Source organism: Trachypithecus francoisi, unplaced genomic scaffold (assembly GCF_009764315.1).
Source record: "Trachypithecus francoisi isolate TF-2019V2 unplaced genomic scaffold, Tfra_2.0 Lachesis_group4, whole genome shotgun sequence".
NCBI classification, from domain to species: Eukaryota; Metazoa; Chordata; class Mammalia; order Primates; family Cercopithecidae; genus Trachypithecus; species Trachypithecus francoisi.
This window is the reverse complement of record NW_022681469.1, coordinates 114,405,522-114,421,616: the sequence shown is the minus strand read 5'-3', so window position 1 is coordinate 114,421,616 and position 16,095 is coordinate 114,405,522. Positions and strand designations below refer to the sequence as shown.

The 16,095-nt window shown below is 50.6% G+C and overlaps 1 protein-coding gene and 1 non-coding gene across 5 annotated transcripts; one reads left to right on the top strand and one right to left on the bottom strand.

Annotated features, from left to right (window-relative positions):
- Nucleotides 1-3,585: 3,585 nt before the first annotated feature.
- TRNAW-CCA lies at nt 3,586-3,657 on the bottom strand. The gene has a single exon. It is a non-coding gene; the product is annotated as a tRNA-Trp (tRNA).
- A 3,492-nt stretch (nt 3,658-7,149) lies between these two features.
- On the top strand, nt 7,150-15,718 carry ATP5MF (ATP synthase membrane subunit f). Of its 4 annotated transcripts, none has more exons than XM_033191801.1 (4): nt 7,151-7,310; nt 13,412-13,519; nt 14,339-14,455; nt 15,551-15,718. In XM_033191801.1, the coding sequence occupies exons 1-4, from the start codon at nt 7,298-7,300 to the stop codon at nt 15,577-15,579; spliced, it is 267 nt and encodes an 88-aa protein (XP_033047692.1). In that variant the 5' UTR covers nt 7,151-7,297; the 3' UTR covers nt 15,580-15,718. The 4 variants fall into 4 exon arrangements, with proteins under 4 accessions (XP_033047694.1, XP_033047692.1, XP_033047693.1 ...); XM_033191800.1 differs by having other exon boundaries at nt 7,260-7,328; XM_033191803.1 differs by lacking the exon at nt 14,339-14,455 and having other exon boundaries at nt 7,150-7,310.
- The last annotated feature ends 377 nt before the right edge of the window (nt 15,719-16,095 follow it).

Below are 16,095 nucleotides of genomic sequence, written 5' to 3'. Positions count from 1 at the left end.
CGGACCAATCGACGGCCGCCCTCCCGCCCAGACCAATCAACGGCCGCAGACAGCACCGGGAGAGTCACGTGACGGACAGGGCCCCGCCCCTCCTGTTTAATCACAACATAATTTGCAATTATTCTATGATTGAGGAGCGACACAATTTGTTTCTTTGGCTGTGTGTTTGTGGAGGGGAGAAAGGTTATCAGAGGAAGGAAGAAAAATGGACCAGGCGCGGTGGCTCACGCCTGTAATCCCAGCACTTTGGGAGGCAGAGGCGGGCGGATCACGAGGTCAAGAGATTGAGACCATCCAGGCCAACATGGTGAAACCCCGATTCTACTAAAAATACAAAAAAATTAGCAGGGCATGGTGGCGCGCGCCTGTAGTCCCAGCTACTCGGGAGGCTGAGGCAGGAGAATCACTTGAACTCGGGAGGCAGAGCTTGCAGTGAGCCAAGATCCCGCCACTGCACTCCAACCTGGGCGACAGAGAAAGACTCCATCTCAAAAAAAAATAAAATAAAATTAGATTTTAATTAAAGGGATAATTGTGTGGCTTATGTAAATTACCCCCCAAATACAATTTTAATGTGAGTAAGGAGTTAATTTTTCCTTTTTTTTTTTTTTTTTTTGAGACGGAGTCTGGCTTCGTTGACCAGGCTGGAGTGCAGTGGCGCGATCTCGGCTCACTGCAAGCTCCTCCTCCCGGGTTCACGCCATTCTCCTGCCTCAGCGTCCTCAGTAGCTCGGGCTACAGGCGCCCGCCACCATGCCCGGCTACTTTTTTGTGTGTGTTTTTAGTAGAGATGGGGTTTCACCATGTTGGCCAGGCTGGTCTTGAACTCCTGACCTCAAGTGATCCGTCTGCTTCGGGCCTCCCAAGTTTGTTTGTTTTTTACTTCTTCTAAAACAACAAAACAGGCCGGGCGCGGTGGCTCAAGCCTGTAATCCCACCGCTTTGGGAGGCCGAGACGGGTGGATCACGAGGTCAGGAGATCGAGACCATCTTGGCTAACACAGTGAAACCCGGTCTCTACTAAAAAATACAAAAAAAAAAATCTAGCCGGGCGAGGTGGTGGGCGCCTGTAGTCCCAGCTACTCAGGAGGCTGAGGCAGGAGAATGGCATAAACCCGGGAGGCGGAGCTTGCAGTGAGCTGAGATCCGGCCAGCCACTGCACTCCAGCCTGGCCGACAGAGCTAGACTCCGTCTCAAAAAAAACAAAAAACAAAACAGGACACATCTGCAGAAGGTGCAGGTTTGTTATATGTGCCATGGTGGTTTGCTGCACCTATTGACCCGTGCTCCAAGTTCCCTACCCTTACCTGGGACTCCCCAACAGGCCCAGGTGTGCGTTGTTACCCTCTCTGTGTCCATGCGTTCTCAGTATTCAACTCCCATTTGTGAATGAGAACATGCTGTGTTTGGGTTTCTGTTCCTGTGTTAGTTTGCTGAGGCTGATGACATCCAGCTTCATCCATGTCCCTGCAAAGGACAGGATCTCATTCCTTTTAATGGCTGTTTAGTATTCCATGATGTGTATGTACCACATTTTCTTTATCCAGTATACCATTGATGGGCATTTGGGTTGGTTCCGTGTCTTTTATTTTATTTTATTTTATTTTTTGAGGCAGAGTCTCACTCTGTCACCCGGGCTGGAGTGCAGTGGCCGATCTCAGCTCACTGCAAGCTCCACCTCCCGGGTTTACGCCATTCTCCTGCCTCAGCCTCCCAAGTAGCTGGGACTACGGGCGCCCACCACCTCGCCCGGCTAGTTTTTGTATTTTTAGTAGAAACGGGGTTTCACCGTGTTAGCCACCAGGATGGTCTCGATCTCCTGACCTCGTGATCCGCCCGTCTCGGCCTCCCAAAGTGCTGGGATTACAGGCGTGAGCCACCGCGCCTGGCCGGCTCCATGTCTTTGCTATTGTAAATAGTGTTGCAATAAACCTATGTGTGTTGGCCGAGCACAGTGGCTCACGCCTGTAATTCCAGCACTTTGGGAGGTCAAGGCAGGCAGATTACTTGAGATCAGGAGTTTGAGACCAGCCTGGTCAACATGGTGAAACCTCGTCTCAACTAAAATACAAAAATTAGCCAGGCATGGTAGCAGGAGTATGTAATCCCAGCTACTCAGGAGGCTGAGGCAGGAGAATCGCTTGAACCAGGAGGCGGAGTCTGCAGTGAGCCAAAATTGTGCCATTGTCCCCTAGCCTGGGAGACAGAGTGAGACTCTGCCTCACAAATAAATAAATAAATAAATAAACTGTGCCATTGTACTCCAGCCTGGGCAACAGAGTGAGACTCTGTAAATAGATTGTCATTGTACTCCAGCCTGGGAGACAGCTGTGACCCTGAGATGATTTGAACACGCAAACCTTCTGATCTGGAGTCAGATGCACTACCGTTATGCCACGAGGTCTTGGAAACATAAGTTTTTTGTGCTTTAGATGGACCCTATTTCAGCAGTTGTCAGGTGTAGTGACCAGTATAGTTTTTTTACTATCCTTTAATTAATTAATTAATTAAAAATACAAGAGATGGGGTCTTGCCATGTTGCCCAAACTGGTCTCGAACTCTTGGGCTCAAGCGATCATCCCATCTCGGCCTCCCAAAGTTCTGGGATTACAGGCATGAGCCATCCCGCCTGACTCCTGTTTGCTTTAACAGAGAACGGGAACACTCAGTGCTCCAGGTTCGAGACATTTGAACAGAGGGAAAGCAGTGAGGTCAGGCCTGGCCACCTCTAGGCAGAGGACAAGGAACTCAGTCCAGCAGGTCGTTCCAGGAATACGAACGTGGGGAGGGAGCCGGATGACAGGTGAGGCCAGCGCAGTCCTGTAGGAGCCGCTCGGGGAAGACTACTGACTTCCTCCTCGTTTGTTTTGAATAAAGTTTTGTCCTAGTGGCGCTTGAACTTCAAATGCTGGAGATCAGGCTGCACCACCAACGCTTTTCCAAGGACAGCAGCACCCCCAGGGTGGGCAGGTAGTTTTTGGATTGGGAAGGCAACTATTTCCTGAGCTCTGAACCGTTTTATTTATTTTTTCAGTTAGAGACAGCGTCTCACTTTGTCACCCAGGTTGGAGTGTAGTGGCACAATGATAGCTCACTACAGCCTCAACCTCCCGCACTCAAGGGGTCCTCCCGCCTCAGTGTCCTAAGCAACAGCTGGGACTACAGGTATGTGCCACCACAACTGGCGTTGTTGTTTTTGTTTCTGTTGTTTTGTTTTGCTTTTTTGAGATACAGTTTTGCTACGTTGCCCAGGCTGGTCTTGAACTCCTGGGCTCAAGCAATCCGCCCGCCTCAGCCTCCCAAAAGTGCTCCTGCACTGTTTTAAGGTTCTATCTGAAGTCCTGTGAATGTGCTATCTGAAGCACAGTCTGGATAAATCCTGCTACAGATGTGAACAGCACGACCTAAATATTGGCTCTGAATTTTTCCTCACACTTTAGCTAAGGTGCTGGTCCACTGCTGAAGTACCTACGCAAAGAAATCTTTAGGGCTAAAGAACAGAAAATACAGTGTCCAAGGTTGAGAGTTAGCGGTAAGACGTCTATATAACTCCTGGTGACTAAAGAAAGGGATGATCATATGTTTGACCCCGACGTGATTTGAACACGCAACCTTCTGATCTGGAGTCAGACGCGCTACCGTTGCGCCACGAGGTCTTGGAAGCGTAAGTTTTTTGTGCTTTAGATGGACCCTATTTCAGCAGTTGTCAGGTGTAGCGACCAGTATAGTTTTTTTTTACTATCCTTTTATTATGGTTTGGGATTGACTAAGAGTTCTTTCCCTTTTGTAATGCAGCTATTCGGAGGGAAGTGTAAAAGTAAACGAAACAGCATAGAAACAGATGCCACCACGGGGTTCGTAAATAATCCTCTTCTCATTAGGGAAAATTCACTTCCCTCAGGCTATGGAGTCTCCTAAGGAGAAACGTATGGGAAGCCACAGTGGAAAATGAGAAAGCGCAGTTTAGCGAGAAGGCTGGGGCGGGGTTGTGAGGGATTGGGATTGTCTTCTCCCCAGCCCTCTGCATGGGAAACACTAAGAATTTGCACGTGAGTCCGATCAACCAAAGTGTACTATGTTCAGGCCGGGCGCAGTGGTTTACGCCTGTAATCCCAGGACTTTGGGTGGCCAAGGCTAAGCAAATCACCTGAGGCCAGGAGTTCGAGACCAGCCTGGCCAACATGGTGACTCCCCATCTCTACTAAAAATATAAAAATTAGCCAGGCGTGGTGGCGGGCGCCTGTAATCCCAACTACTCGGGACGCAGGAGAATCGCTTGAACCCAGGAGGCGGAGGTACAGTGAGCCGAGATCGTGCCATTGCACTCCAGCCTGGGCGACAGAGCTAGACTCCGCCTCAAAAAAAAAAAAAAAAAAGTATATTTGGAATAATCTGCTCCCTCCAACCCACCCCCACCTTCCCTGAAACAACCCCAGTTCGTTAACTAAAACCTTGGCATTTATAGATACACCATCACAGCTCCTGCGCCCTCAGCCCTTCCATCTGGCCCAGGGGATCCGGCATCGCGTCGCTTCCCTCCGGCCTCTTCCCGGGGCCTCCCAGGATTCCAGTGTGCGGATCCTGGGCTCTGGCGGCTCCTGCGTCCCCGCAAGTGTCCAGTGCCGGCGTGGGGGAAAAGACGGGGTCGCAGGTGCCACCGGCCACTCCTGACTTTCGCTGCTCTCCTGCGCGGCCCACGAAACAGCGGCCCCCTCGGCTTCCCCTCCCACAGCCCTCAAGTCCATCAGCACCCGGAGGCTGCCTCTTCCCGGACACAGTGCAGTCAGGTCTCTTCGGTCCCTCGTAGTCTTCCAGGTCCCCTTCTCGCACCTCCGCAGAAGGCGCGCGCTGCCCGCCCTCTACGCCCTCCCCTCCCAGAACAGACCTTAAATCAGACCCTCAGGCCAGACTTGGCACCGCTGAGTCAAATAAAGCGTAGTAGCCCAGTGAAACTTACGATTCCCTAGGTGGACCAGGAAGGTCCCCAGCCCGGATTCCTGCCCCACGGAGGACCTGACACCTGGGGTCCAGTAGACCCCATCCCTGATCCCTCCTGCGGGGCCATCTGCCCCAGCTCCGGGGAGTGGGAGTTACACAGGTCCTGGGGCAATGGGCAGGGTTTTCCCTGGGGGTTCAGTTGCTTAGGGACGCAGCCCAAGGCGGGTTATAAACTCCTAAGACTACATTATACCTGCATTATACCGTGGATGGTCAACACGCACCGCACCACAAGGAGCAAGTGAAATAAACTTTTGAAGACAGAGTTCAAGGGCGCATGGAACCATTGAGAACACTCCGACTGCGCTACACTACTATATTCGCCGGGGTTTCTGTTTGGAGACAAGTTCTCACTCCATCGCCCAGGCTGCAGTGCTGTGGCCCCATCTCTGCTCACTGCAACCTCCGCCTCCCAGGTTTAAGCAATTCTCCTGCCTCAGCCTCTGGAGTAGCTGGAAGTGAGGGGCGCACATCATCAAGCTTGGCTACTTTTTGTATTTTTAGCAGAGACGAGGTTTCACCATGTTGACCAGGCTGGTCTTGAACTCCTGACCTCAGGTGATCTGTGCACCTTGGCCTCCCAAAGTGCTGGGATTACAGGCGTGAACCACCGCGGCCAGCCTGGTTTTTTGTTTGTTTGTTTTGTTTTGTTTTTCCCAGACGGAGTCTCGCTCTTTCGCCCAAGCTGGAGGGCAGTGGCTTGACCTCCGCTAACTGCAACCTTCACCTCCTGGGTTCAAGTGATTTTCCTGCCTCAGCCTCCCAAGTAGCTGGGATTACACCACCTGCCACCACGCTCAGCTAATTTTTTTCCTATTTTCACCATGTTGGCCAGGCTGGTTTTAAACTCCTGAACTCAAGTAATCCGCCCACCTCTGCCTCCCAAAGTGCTAGGATTACATGCGTGAACCACCGCACCCGGTTTTTTTTTTTTTTTAAACCATTTTTAATTCCCACTGGAGATGCTGGCCATGCTTCCACACACCTATAATTGTATATGTGAGTGGGAGAAGGGGAGTAGACATGGACCAACCCCACAATGGCACCTCTGAAACAAGAAATGTAGCAAAATGAACTGAACGAAGGTGGTGGTGACTGCAAGACCTGCTCTCCAAGCTGTTTTAAAAATCGGAGGCCCGGCGGGCAGTGTCTCACGCTTGTAATCCCAGCACTTTGGGAGGCCAAAGTGGGCGGATCACGAGGTCAGGAGTTCCAGATGAGTCTGGCTAACATAATGAAACCCCGTTTCTATTAAAAATACCAAAAATAGCTGGGTGTGGTGGCGTGCGCCAGTAATCCCAGCTGCTCCGGAGGTTGAGGCAGGAGAATCGCTTGAACCTGGGAGGCAGAGGTTGTGGTGAGCAGAGGTCACACCATTGCACTCCAGCCTGGGCAACGGACCGACACTCTAATAAACAAATAAATAAATAAGTAAAATAAAATAAATCAAAATTGAAGTAGGCCGGGCAGTGTGGTTCATGCCGGCAATTCCAGTACTTTGGAAGGCGAGGTGGGAGGAACGCTCGAGACCTGGAGTTTAAGGCCAGTCTGGGCAACATAGAGAGATCTCTTCTCTACAAAATATAATTAGCTGGGCATGGTGGTGTGTACCTGTACTTCCAGCTACTTCGGAGGTGGAGGAAGAACGCTTGAGGCCAGGAGTTCAAGACCAACCTGAGCAAAATTGAGAGCCTCTACTCCCACTCCCCACCACACTGTTTCCACCAAAAAAAAAAAAAGAAAAAAGAAAAAGCTGGGACTGGTGGTGTGCGCCTGTAGTCCTAGCTACTTGGGAGGCTGAGGTGGGTGGATTGCTTGACCCTGGGAGTTCGAGGCTGCAGTTAGCCGTGATCGAGCCTCTGTCTGAAAAGTAAAAAATAAAAATAAAAATAGACGGGGCTTGGTGGCTCACGCCTGTAATCCCAGCACTTTGGGAGGCCGAGGCGGGGCGGGGGGAGATCACGTGAGGCCAGGAGTTCGAGACCAGCCTAGCCAACATGGTGAAACCCTCTCTCTACTAAAAATACAAAAATTAGCCTGCCGTGCTGGTGCATGCCTGTTGTCCCTTTTAAGGTAGGGGGGCCAGGCTGAGACGCCCCCTCTCTCTAACTGCAGGACCCTCGGATTTTTGCTCTCCAGGCACCTCGCCCTTCGCTTCATGGCCCTCTAGTAGTTCCAGGGTGTGCGCACTTGTGACCTGCTTCCCGTGAGCCTCTGCTCTACGCTCCCGGATGGAGCGTGCATTTCCTACCCCGCAGCCCTAGCGCGGCCAGGCACAGCGGACACCAGGACTCCAAGATGGCGTCAGTCGGTGAGTGTCAGGCCCCGGGTAAGGCTGCTTGGATGCCGTGGTGGAAATAGGAGCCAGGGTCCACGCTCCAAAGCCTCACTGGGACAGAAGAAACCTGCGGAGCTGCCTGCTCTTCGCTCGGGGACTTCGCCACGACCTCGAGGCGCGCGAGACCCTACTTCAGGGTCTTACGCTGCCCGACTCCCTTCCGCCCGCCCAGCCGCGCCTTCCTGATGCCCACGGCCCGCGCCAACTGGGTTAGGTGTGGAGGGTGAAGGCAGCTGGGGCACGCGCTTCTGGGCCTGTGAATGCGCCGCCTTGGGCCTTGCGTCCCTCTTTCCGCTAAGAAATAGCCGCTTCCCTCTCCCGCTGCGACCCAGTTGCTTTGCGCTTGAATGGTACGCGCAGCTTCTGCCCTTCTTTCCAAAGCTTACGCTTAATGTTCCAGTGGGAGCTCAGGACTAGGACTGTGCCTGATACCATGTAAGGTTCAATGCATATGTGTTGAATAGGCTCAGAGAAGTGGGGTGACCTGTTCAAGGTCACAACTCGTGAGAGGGTTGAGCTGGTATTCAAACCTGAGGCTTCGTGGTAAATGAGCTTTATTCTCTAGGACAGGCTTATGACCAGCAGGCTTTTCAGTGACACCCATATGTAAATCGCTACATTCATCCAGCTGTGCACACTCATGATTTTTGTTTGTTTGTTTCTGAAATAGGGCTAAACCGTGTTTTAGTCCTAGATGCTCCATAGTAGCCTTGTCAGCCAGTCCTTGTTGGGAAAGTCGATCCCATTTTACAGATGAGGAAAATAAACGTTCGGGATGTGGTGTGGCCTCTCTGAGGTCACACAGCCTGATAGTGGCAGAGTTTTTATTAACCCATGTGTGTCTTAGCTCAGTTTCTGTATTTTTCTTTATTATTATTATTTTTTTGAGACGGAGTTTCGCTCTTGTTGCCCAGGGTGGAGTGCAGTGATGCGATCTCGGCTCACTGCAACCTGAGTTCAAGCGATTCTCCAGCCTCAGCCTCCGGAGTAGCTGGGATTACAGGCGCCGGCCACCATGGCCGGCTAATTTTTGTGTTTTTAGTACAGACGGGGTTTCACTATGTTGGCCAGGCTGGTCTCGAACTGCTGACCTCAGGTGATCCACCTACCTTGGCCTCCCAAAGTGCTGGGATTACAGGTGTGAGCCGCCGTGTCCACCTGGCCCAGTTTCTGTATTCTTTTTTTTTTTTTTGGACATGGAGTCTGGCTCTGTCGCCCAGGCTGGAGTGAGTGCAGTGGCTGATCTCAGCTCACTGCAACCTCTGCCTCCCTGGTTCAAGTGATTCTGCTGCCTCAGCCTCCCTGATTCACCTGCCTCGGCCTCCCAAAGTGTTGGGATTACAGGCTTGAGCCACCGCACCTGACCTCTGTATTTTTTTTTTTTTTTTGAGACGGAGTCGTGCTTTGTTGCCCAGGCTGGAGTGCAGTGGCATGATCTCTAGCTGGATGTACAGGCGTGCGCCGCCACACCTGGCTAATTCTTGTATTTTTAGTAGAGACGGGGTTTCACCATATTAGTGAGGCTAGTCTCGAACCCCTGACTCCAGCCGGCCTCTGTATTCTTAATCTCAACGTGGAGAAAAGAAGAGGGGTTCAGAAAAGATGAGAGGGAAGCTGTTTTCCCTTCAGTAAAATGGGCATATTAGTCATACACGGTAGTTGTGTTAAGGAGACAACCTGTGAAAAGCGAACGCTGGGGCATTGTGTCTAAACATAGGGCTGTGGTCAAGAGCTCTGGACTAAGGATCAATCCATTTAGTACATGAAAGACATTTGGAACACTGCCTGGCCCACAGTGAGTACTCAGTTGGTGTGAGCTGGTCATCCCAGCCTTTACTTTGTGACCTTAAGGCAGGGTCATGTCATGTGCCTGGCCTATTCAGCATCACCCCAGTGAAGAAATCCATGTCTCTTAGGTACTGTATTGATGATCTTTTAGGTGGTGTCTGTCACCAGAGTACAAAGACAGTATTTCACGAGCACATAAAGTGAGGGAAATATGAATTAGCAGCAGTAGATAAGATCAGAGGTTGGCAAACTATGGCCAGTGAGTTGGATTTCCTGTGGCCTGTTTTTGTCTGGCCATGAGCTCAGAATGTTTTTTTTGTTTGTTTTTGTTTTTATTTTTTATTTTCATTTATTTATTTTTTGAGATGGAGTCTTGCTTTTGTTGCCCAGGCTGGAGTGCAATGGCATGATCTCGGCTCACTGCAACCTCCACCTCCCAGGTTCAAGCGATTCTCCTGCCTCAGCCTCCCAAGTAGCTGGGATTACAGGTGCCCGCCACCATACCCTACTAATTTTTGTGTTTTTAGTAGAGATGGGGTTTTGCCATGTTGGCTAGGCTGGTCGCCTCAGCCTCCCACAGTGCTGATATTACAGACATGAGCCACCACGCTGGGCCCAGAATGGTTTTTTGTTTTTATTTTATTTATTTCTTTATTATAGAGATGGGGTCTCAAACTCCTGGCCTCAAGCGATCCTCCCATCTTGGCCTCCCATCTCAGCCAAAGTGTTGGGATTGCTGGCGTAAGCCACTGCATTGGGCCGTTTTCTGTTTTTAAAAAGATTGTTTAAAAATAAAATAGGCCGGGCGCGGTGGCTCAAGCCTGTAATCCCAGCACTTTGGGAGGCCGAGACGGCGGATCACGAGGTCAGGAGATCGAGACCATCCTGGCTAACACGGTGAAACCCCGTCTCTACTAAAAATATAAAAACTAGCCGGGCGAGGTGGCAGGCGCCTGTAGTCCCAGCTACTAGGGAGGCTGAGGCAGGAGAATGGCGTAAAAAACCCAGGAGGCGGAGCTTGCAGTGAGCTGAGATCCGGCCACTGCACTCCAGTCCGGGCGACAGAGCGAGACTCCTCCTCAAAAAAAAAAAAAAAAAAAAAAAAAAAAAAAAAAAAAAAAAAAAAATAAAATAGACTGTGCTATGGAGACCTTATGTGGCTTGCAAAGCCTAAAATCTTTCTTCTCTGGACAACCCCCAGGCTGGACTTAGCACTCAGGAGAGACTTGTCATTTCCATGTGGCTTCATAGTAATGAACAGTATGCTTCCTCTCAAGGATCTGTGGTGGTTCTACAACCATTACTGAGAATCTGTCATATACCAGGGAAGTGGGGATATTCCCACCTTCAGGTAGCTCATAATCAGGCAGAAAGGTGGTAATAGTTCTCATTTACATAGTACCTAGGGCCAAGTACCAAGGATTTCACAAAGGAGGAAACTGAGAAGGGGTAGTACCTTGCTCAACGGCACACACCTACAAAATGGCACTAAACCCAGAAACTTGACCCCAGCGTCTGCTCTGCCCCTAAACTCTACTGGGTCTCTTTATGTGAGCCAGCGATTGCAGTTGGAAGCTTCAGTGCTGCAGAGGAGTGGGTGTGTGTAGAGTGGGGGTGGGAATTTGAATAGGGCAACCAAGGACTGAGGCCTTCCTCTGCCTTCCAGTAAAAGAGAAATTCGTGGAATAAGTATAGATGCATCTCGGATGAACTGGATAGTCGCTTGCAGTTGTGCGATCTCTGCTCACTGCAACCTCTACCTCCCAGGTTTAAGCAATTCTGCCTCAGCTTCCCAAGTAACTGGGACTACAGGCATGTGCCACCATGCCCAGCTAATTTTTGTATTTTTAGTAGAAATGAGGTTTCACTGTGTTGGTCAGGCTGGTCTTGAACTCCTGATCTCGTGATCTGCCTGCCTTGGCCTCCCACAGTGCTGGGATTACAGGTGTGAGCCACTGCACCTGGCCAAATGTATTAGGTTTGCTTTTTTTTTTGTTTTGTTTTGTTTTTTGAGACAGAGTCTCGCTCTGTTGCCCAGGCTGGAGTGCAGTAGCAGGATCTCTGCTCACTGCAAGCTCCACCTCCCAGGTTCACGCCATTCTCCTGCCTCAGCCTCCCGAGTAGCTGGGACTACAGGCACCTGCCACCACGCCCAGCTAATTTTTTTGTTTTTTTTAAAGTAGTGATGAGGTTTCACCATGTTAGCCAGGGCGGTCTTCGATTTCCTGACCTGGTGGTCCTCCTGCCTCGGCCTCCCAAAGTGCTGAGATTATAGGCGCGAGCCACCACGCCCGGCCCCAAATGTGTTAGTTTTAAGGAAACACCCTTGTCTTCATAATACAGAAATAGAACTAGGGAGAAAAACAAGTTGTGAATTGTTGGCTTTTTTCTCCTTTGATGTGCCAGACTCCATGCCAGTCCCTGAACATGGTTACGAGATGCAGAATATGCCTGCATAGTTTATGTGAATGTGAAAAAATGGCTTCACTGGATCAAGAAGTGAGTTTTCTGGCCTGGTGCAGTGGCTCACGCCTGTAATCTCAGCACTTTTGGAGGCTGAGGCAGGTGGATTGCCTGAGGTCAGAAGTTCGAGACCAGCCTGGCCAACATGGTGAAACCCCCATCTCTACTAAAAATACAAAAATTAGCTGTGTGTCATGGCTCATACCTGTAGTCCCTGCTACTCAGGAGGCTGAGGCAGGAGAATGGCTAGAAACAGGAGGTGGAGGTTGCAGTAAGCCAAGATCGTGACACTGCTCTCCAGCCTGGGCAAGTACAGTGGCGCGATCTCATGGTGCAGTTTCACTGTGTTGGCCAGGCTGGTCTCAAACTCCTGACGTCAAGTGATATGCCTGCCTTGGCCTCCCAAAGTGCTGGGATTACAGGTGTGAACCACTGTGCCCGGCCTCCCTCAGCAGACTCTTGAGGCTGGTCCTGACAGAGCCTTAGTCTTTCCTTTGATCCCAAAATGGAGAAGAAACCCTTGGAATGATTTACTCTGGCTCCTCTTGTGGTTATCTTTGAGAAGGCACCATGGACTAGACTCTTTGCCCTCAATAGGACACCTGCTAAAAGCTTTTTAAAACTGATCATTAGCTGGGTGTGGTGGCACACACCTGTAGTCCCAGCTGTTCAGGAGATTGAGGCAGGAGGATCACTTCAGTCCAGGAAGCTCAGTGAGGCTGCAGTGAGCTGCGATCACACCTGTGCATAACCACTGCACTCCAGCGTGGGTAATGGAGCGAGACCCTGTCTCAAAAATAAATAAATAAATAAATAAATAAATAAAATATTTGCAGGGAGAACAGGGGAGACCATTCCTTCCTTAAGTGCATCTCCTTGACACCCACAGGCCCACCCACTTCCTGACCCTCTGTAGTCTCCTCCTGGGCCCAAATGTGAGGACAGTGCAGTGTCAGCCAGGAATTCTTCTGATTCCTTGCTCTCAGACTCCCGTTAGAATATGGTCTGGGGCCGTTCAGTCATTTGGAATGGTTTTTCCTAAGTCAGTTGACTTCTCGGAATGTGTAATCTCTTATTTTTATCTCTGGAAATGGTTGGCGTCCGTGGTCCCAGGATGCTGGAGGTGGAAATTCCTTGGGTTTCTTTCATTATACTTGCTCAGGCTGGCCCATCTGGGGAGGCTGGCAGCTGTGTGAACCCAGGTGCTTCTTGAAGCCCTTCCCTAGTAAACAAGTGCATCAAGTCTGAGTGAGACACTTGGGGCCACCATCGTGCTGCTCGCCTTCCACATCCCCTCTAGTACGTTCTCCAGGCACACATCCCTAGGGTTGGACAGGGCACTCTCATATTGGCTTCAGGGACGTGGGGGGCCAGTCCTGCCCCCACGTTGTGTGTGTGACCTTGGTCACATGGCCCAACCTCTCTGAGTCTATCCCCCTCCCCTCCTGTAAGATAAAGGCATGAACTGCTTGTTGTGAAGATGAAATAAGCTAATAATGTCAAGTAAATGTTAGCTTTGCAGTAGTCTTTCCTATCCTCCACGTTACTACTTTCCTTGAGACCCTTTTCTGGAGTTACTCCCAGCAAGCTGTTACTCAGACGTCCTGTTGGTTAATAAAGCTGACGCTGTAGCAGTTCTGCTATTGTATGGACTCAGGCTTAAAATAGTGGGTTTGATGTGACGTCTTTGTAATATTATGTATGTGCAGCCTCTGTGTAATTGCATTATGCACCTTTATTGCATAGTTGAAGTAGTGGCAGGATGCCATGTGTGTTACTGGGAGATTGTTCAGTGGGTATTTTTTCTCACTCTTCCGTTTCAGTACCAGTGAAGGACAAGAAACTTCTAGAGGTCAAACTGGGGGAGCTGCCAAGCTGGATCTTGATGCGGGACTTCAGCCCTAGTGGCATTCTCGGAGCATTTCAAAGAGGTCAGAGCCTTGTGGATGTGTGTAAATGAAAGCAAATCTCTGGGTCTTCAGGTCTCTTTTTGCCATGAATTAATTTGGGCGACGAAGGTCTTGTTGTCCGAAAGCAGTAAGTTATATAGAGGAGGACAGGGAGGGGTGGCTAGGCCTTGGACCTTCATGGTTGATTGGTGCTTTCAAAGGCTGGCTCTGAGATATTGCAGCCAAGAACGTGTTTCCTATTGCTTGGAATCAGTACATCTGCCTCTTAGAGAAATCCTAAGACTTCTTTAAGAGGAAAATGAATTGGAACCATAGTGGGCATTAGTCTATAATATGATGCTCACCTCCCTGCCAGAACTTCCAGGACAAATATTTGAAATGGCCTATCTTGGCTGGGTGCAGTGGCTCATGCCTGTAATCCCAGCACTTCGGGAAGCCAAGGCGGGGGGATTGCTTGAGCCAAGTTTTAGACCAGCCTAGGCAATGTGGAGAGACCCCATCTCTATAAAAAAATCACACAAGAAAAATTAGCTGGGTGTGGTGGTGCATGCCTGTAGTCCCAGCTACTCAAGAGGCTACAAGATCAAGGCCAAAGGGGAGAGGTGGAATCCAGGTGGGCCTAGTTCAGGAGCTGGTATGTGCTTATAGTTTAGGCTGTGGGGACTGGAGACCTTACTGGCATTTGTGCTTGTCACCTTTATCAGCCAGTGAATGCAGGGCGAGGGGCTTAAACAGCCAGAGCAGGACTGGGTCCCTGAATGTCAGCTAGACTCAACTGTGTGCTCAACTTCACTGAAATGTGAAGCCCAGCAGGGCAGTGAGCGCCTCTTGCATTTGCAGGTTACTACCGGTACTACAACAAGTACATTAACGTGAGGAAAGGGAGCATCTCGGGGATTACCATGGTGCTGGCATGCTACGTGCTCTTCAACTACTGCATTTCCTACAAGCATCTCAGTGAGTGCCTCTGCAGCATCTTGCCTTCAGTTTCCCAAGAGAGGGTGGTGGTGACTGATTTCATTAGAGACAGCAGCCCACCTTCTTCCGAGGCTGAGAGACCTTTAGTAAATCCCTTATGTTTCCACTTAAAAGAATTGGAGGGACCTGTCAAGAGTACAGTATGGGCCGGGCGCGGTGGCTCAAGCCTGTAATCCCAGCACTTTGGGAGGCCGAGACGGGCGGATCACGAGGTCAGGAGATCGAGACCATCCTGGTTAACACGGTGAAACCCCGTCTCTACTAAAAATACAAAAACTAGCCGGGCGAGGTGGCGGGCGCCTGTAGTCCCAGCTACTCGGGAGGCTGAGGCAGGAGAATGGCGTAAACCCGGGAGGCGGAGCTTGCAGTGAGCTGAGATCTGGCCACTGCACTCCAGTCCGGGCGACAGAGCGAGACTCCGCCTCAAAAAAAAAAAAAAAAAAAGAGTACAGTATGTGGGATATTGTTTGAATGAGAAAATTGTGACAAAGAGAACACAGGAAAATCACGATGAAGCCAGGGTAAAGAGAATACTTAGAAGCATTCTTTAAAATACAGCAGGGTCTGTGAAAATTTGGCTCGATCTTCCTAGTAGCCAATGCAGAAAGAGAAATGAGTTGAGTGGGATAATCTGGTACCCCAGAAAAGCAGGGCTGTTCCGGCTTTGAGGCTCGAGAGGAGCTTGTCTGGTGGGAGATTGGCAGGAAGTGTTGCTGACGTCCTCTGACTAGGCTGTTTCTGACAGTGTCGTGTACACCCCCCACCCCCACCTCACTCCCACTCTGCTGCACCAGGGCGGTGCTGCCTCTGAGGGACGGGTTCTCAGGGCTGTTTGTCTGAGCAGGTGTTCCCTCTGTTCCTTCTGGAAAGAAAGCAGGTGGCAGGTTGGCTCCTGAGGTGTCTTTGTGCCCCCCTGGGTCTGCTGATTCTGCAGAGACACCGGCAGGCGGGTCGTGGGTCATCTCTGAAGGGAATTCTCAGGAAGGCTTTGTGTGATCTCAGCCTGCTTCCTGTCATGCTGTGCCTTCACTGTAACCTTGTAAGATACTTACCATCTTGCCTTCCTGACTTCAGAGCACGAGCGGCTCCGCAAATACCACTGAAGAGGACTGCTCTGCACCACCCCCCGACCCCATGACCTTGGCCTGAGCCCCTCCGTGAGGAACATAATCTCGATCGTTGCTGAATCCTTTCATGTCCTAATGGGAATTAACCTCCAAATAAAAGATGACTGGTACGTGTGCTGCTTGCCTGCTGTAGCCATTGTCCCATGCTCCAGGGGCTCCTGCGGCACAAGGTGGGGGGAGGTTGTCTTTCCAGGGCATTGACCTGTGAAGGCCTTTGTGGACTTCCCAGACCACCACTCAGGTTGTCCCAGCTCCCTGGAGGGCAGGGTGTCATCCAGACCTTCCTGCAGCAACAGTGCCGAAGTCTGTCCCCTGCCATGAGTGCTATGGACAGATGCATTCGCAGACACTCTGGCTTTTAGTTGGCTGGCCCTTTATGGTGTAACACAAAGGCCTGTGTGTGCCTGAGAGTACCAGACCCCACCCCAGCTGTCCTGTGGCTCTAGGCAGGGGATTTTTAGACGGCCGGGATGTTTTCTCATCTGGTGTTTC

What these genes read in the sequence shown, in the direction of transcription:
- ATP5MF (XM_033191800.1), top strand. Translation starts at nt 7,298, where the DNA reads ATGGCGTCAGTCGGTGAGTGTCAGGCCCCGG. An exon ending in CGGTGAGTGTCAGGCCCCGG is followed by an intron (nt 7,329 to 13,411) that starts GTAAGGCTGCTT and finishes CTTCCGTTTCAG; the next exon opens with TACCAGTGAAGGACAAGAAA. An exon ending in CATTTCCTACAAGCATCTCA is followed by an intron (nt 14,456 to 15,550) that starts GTGAGTGCCTCT and finishes TCCTGACTTCAG; the next exon opens with AGCACGAGCGGCTCCGCAAA.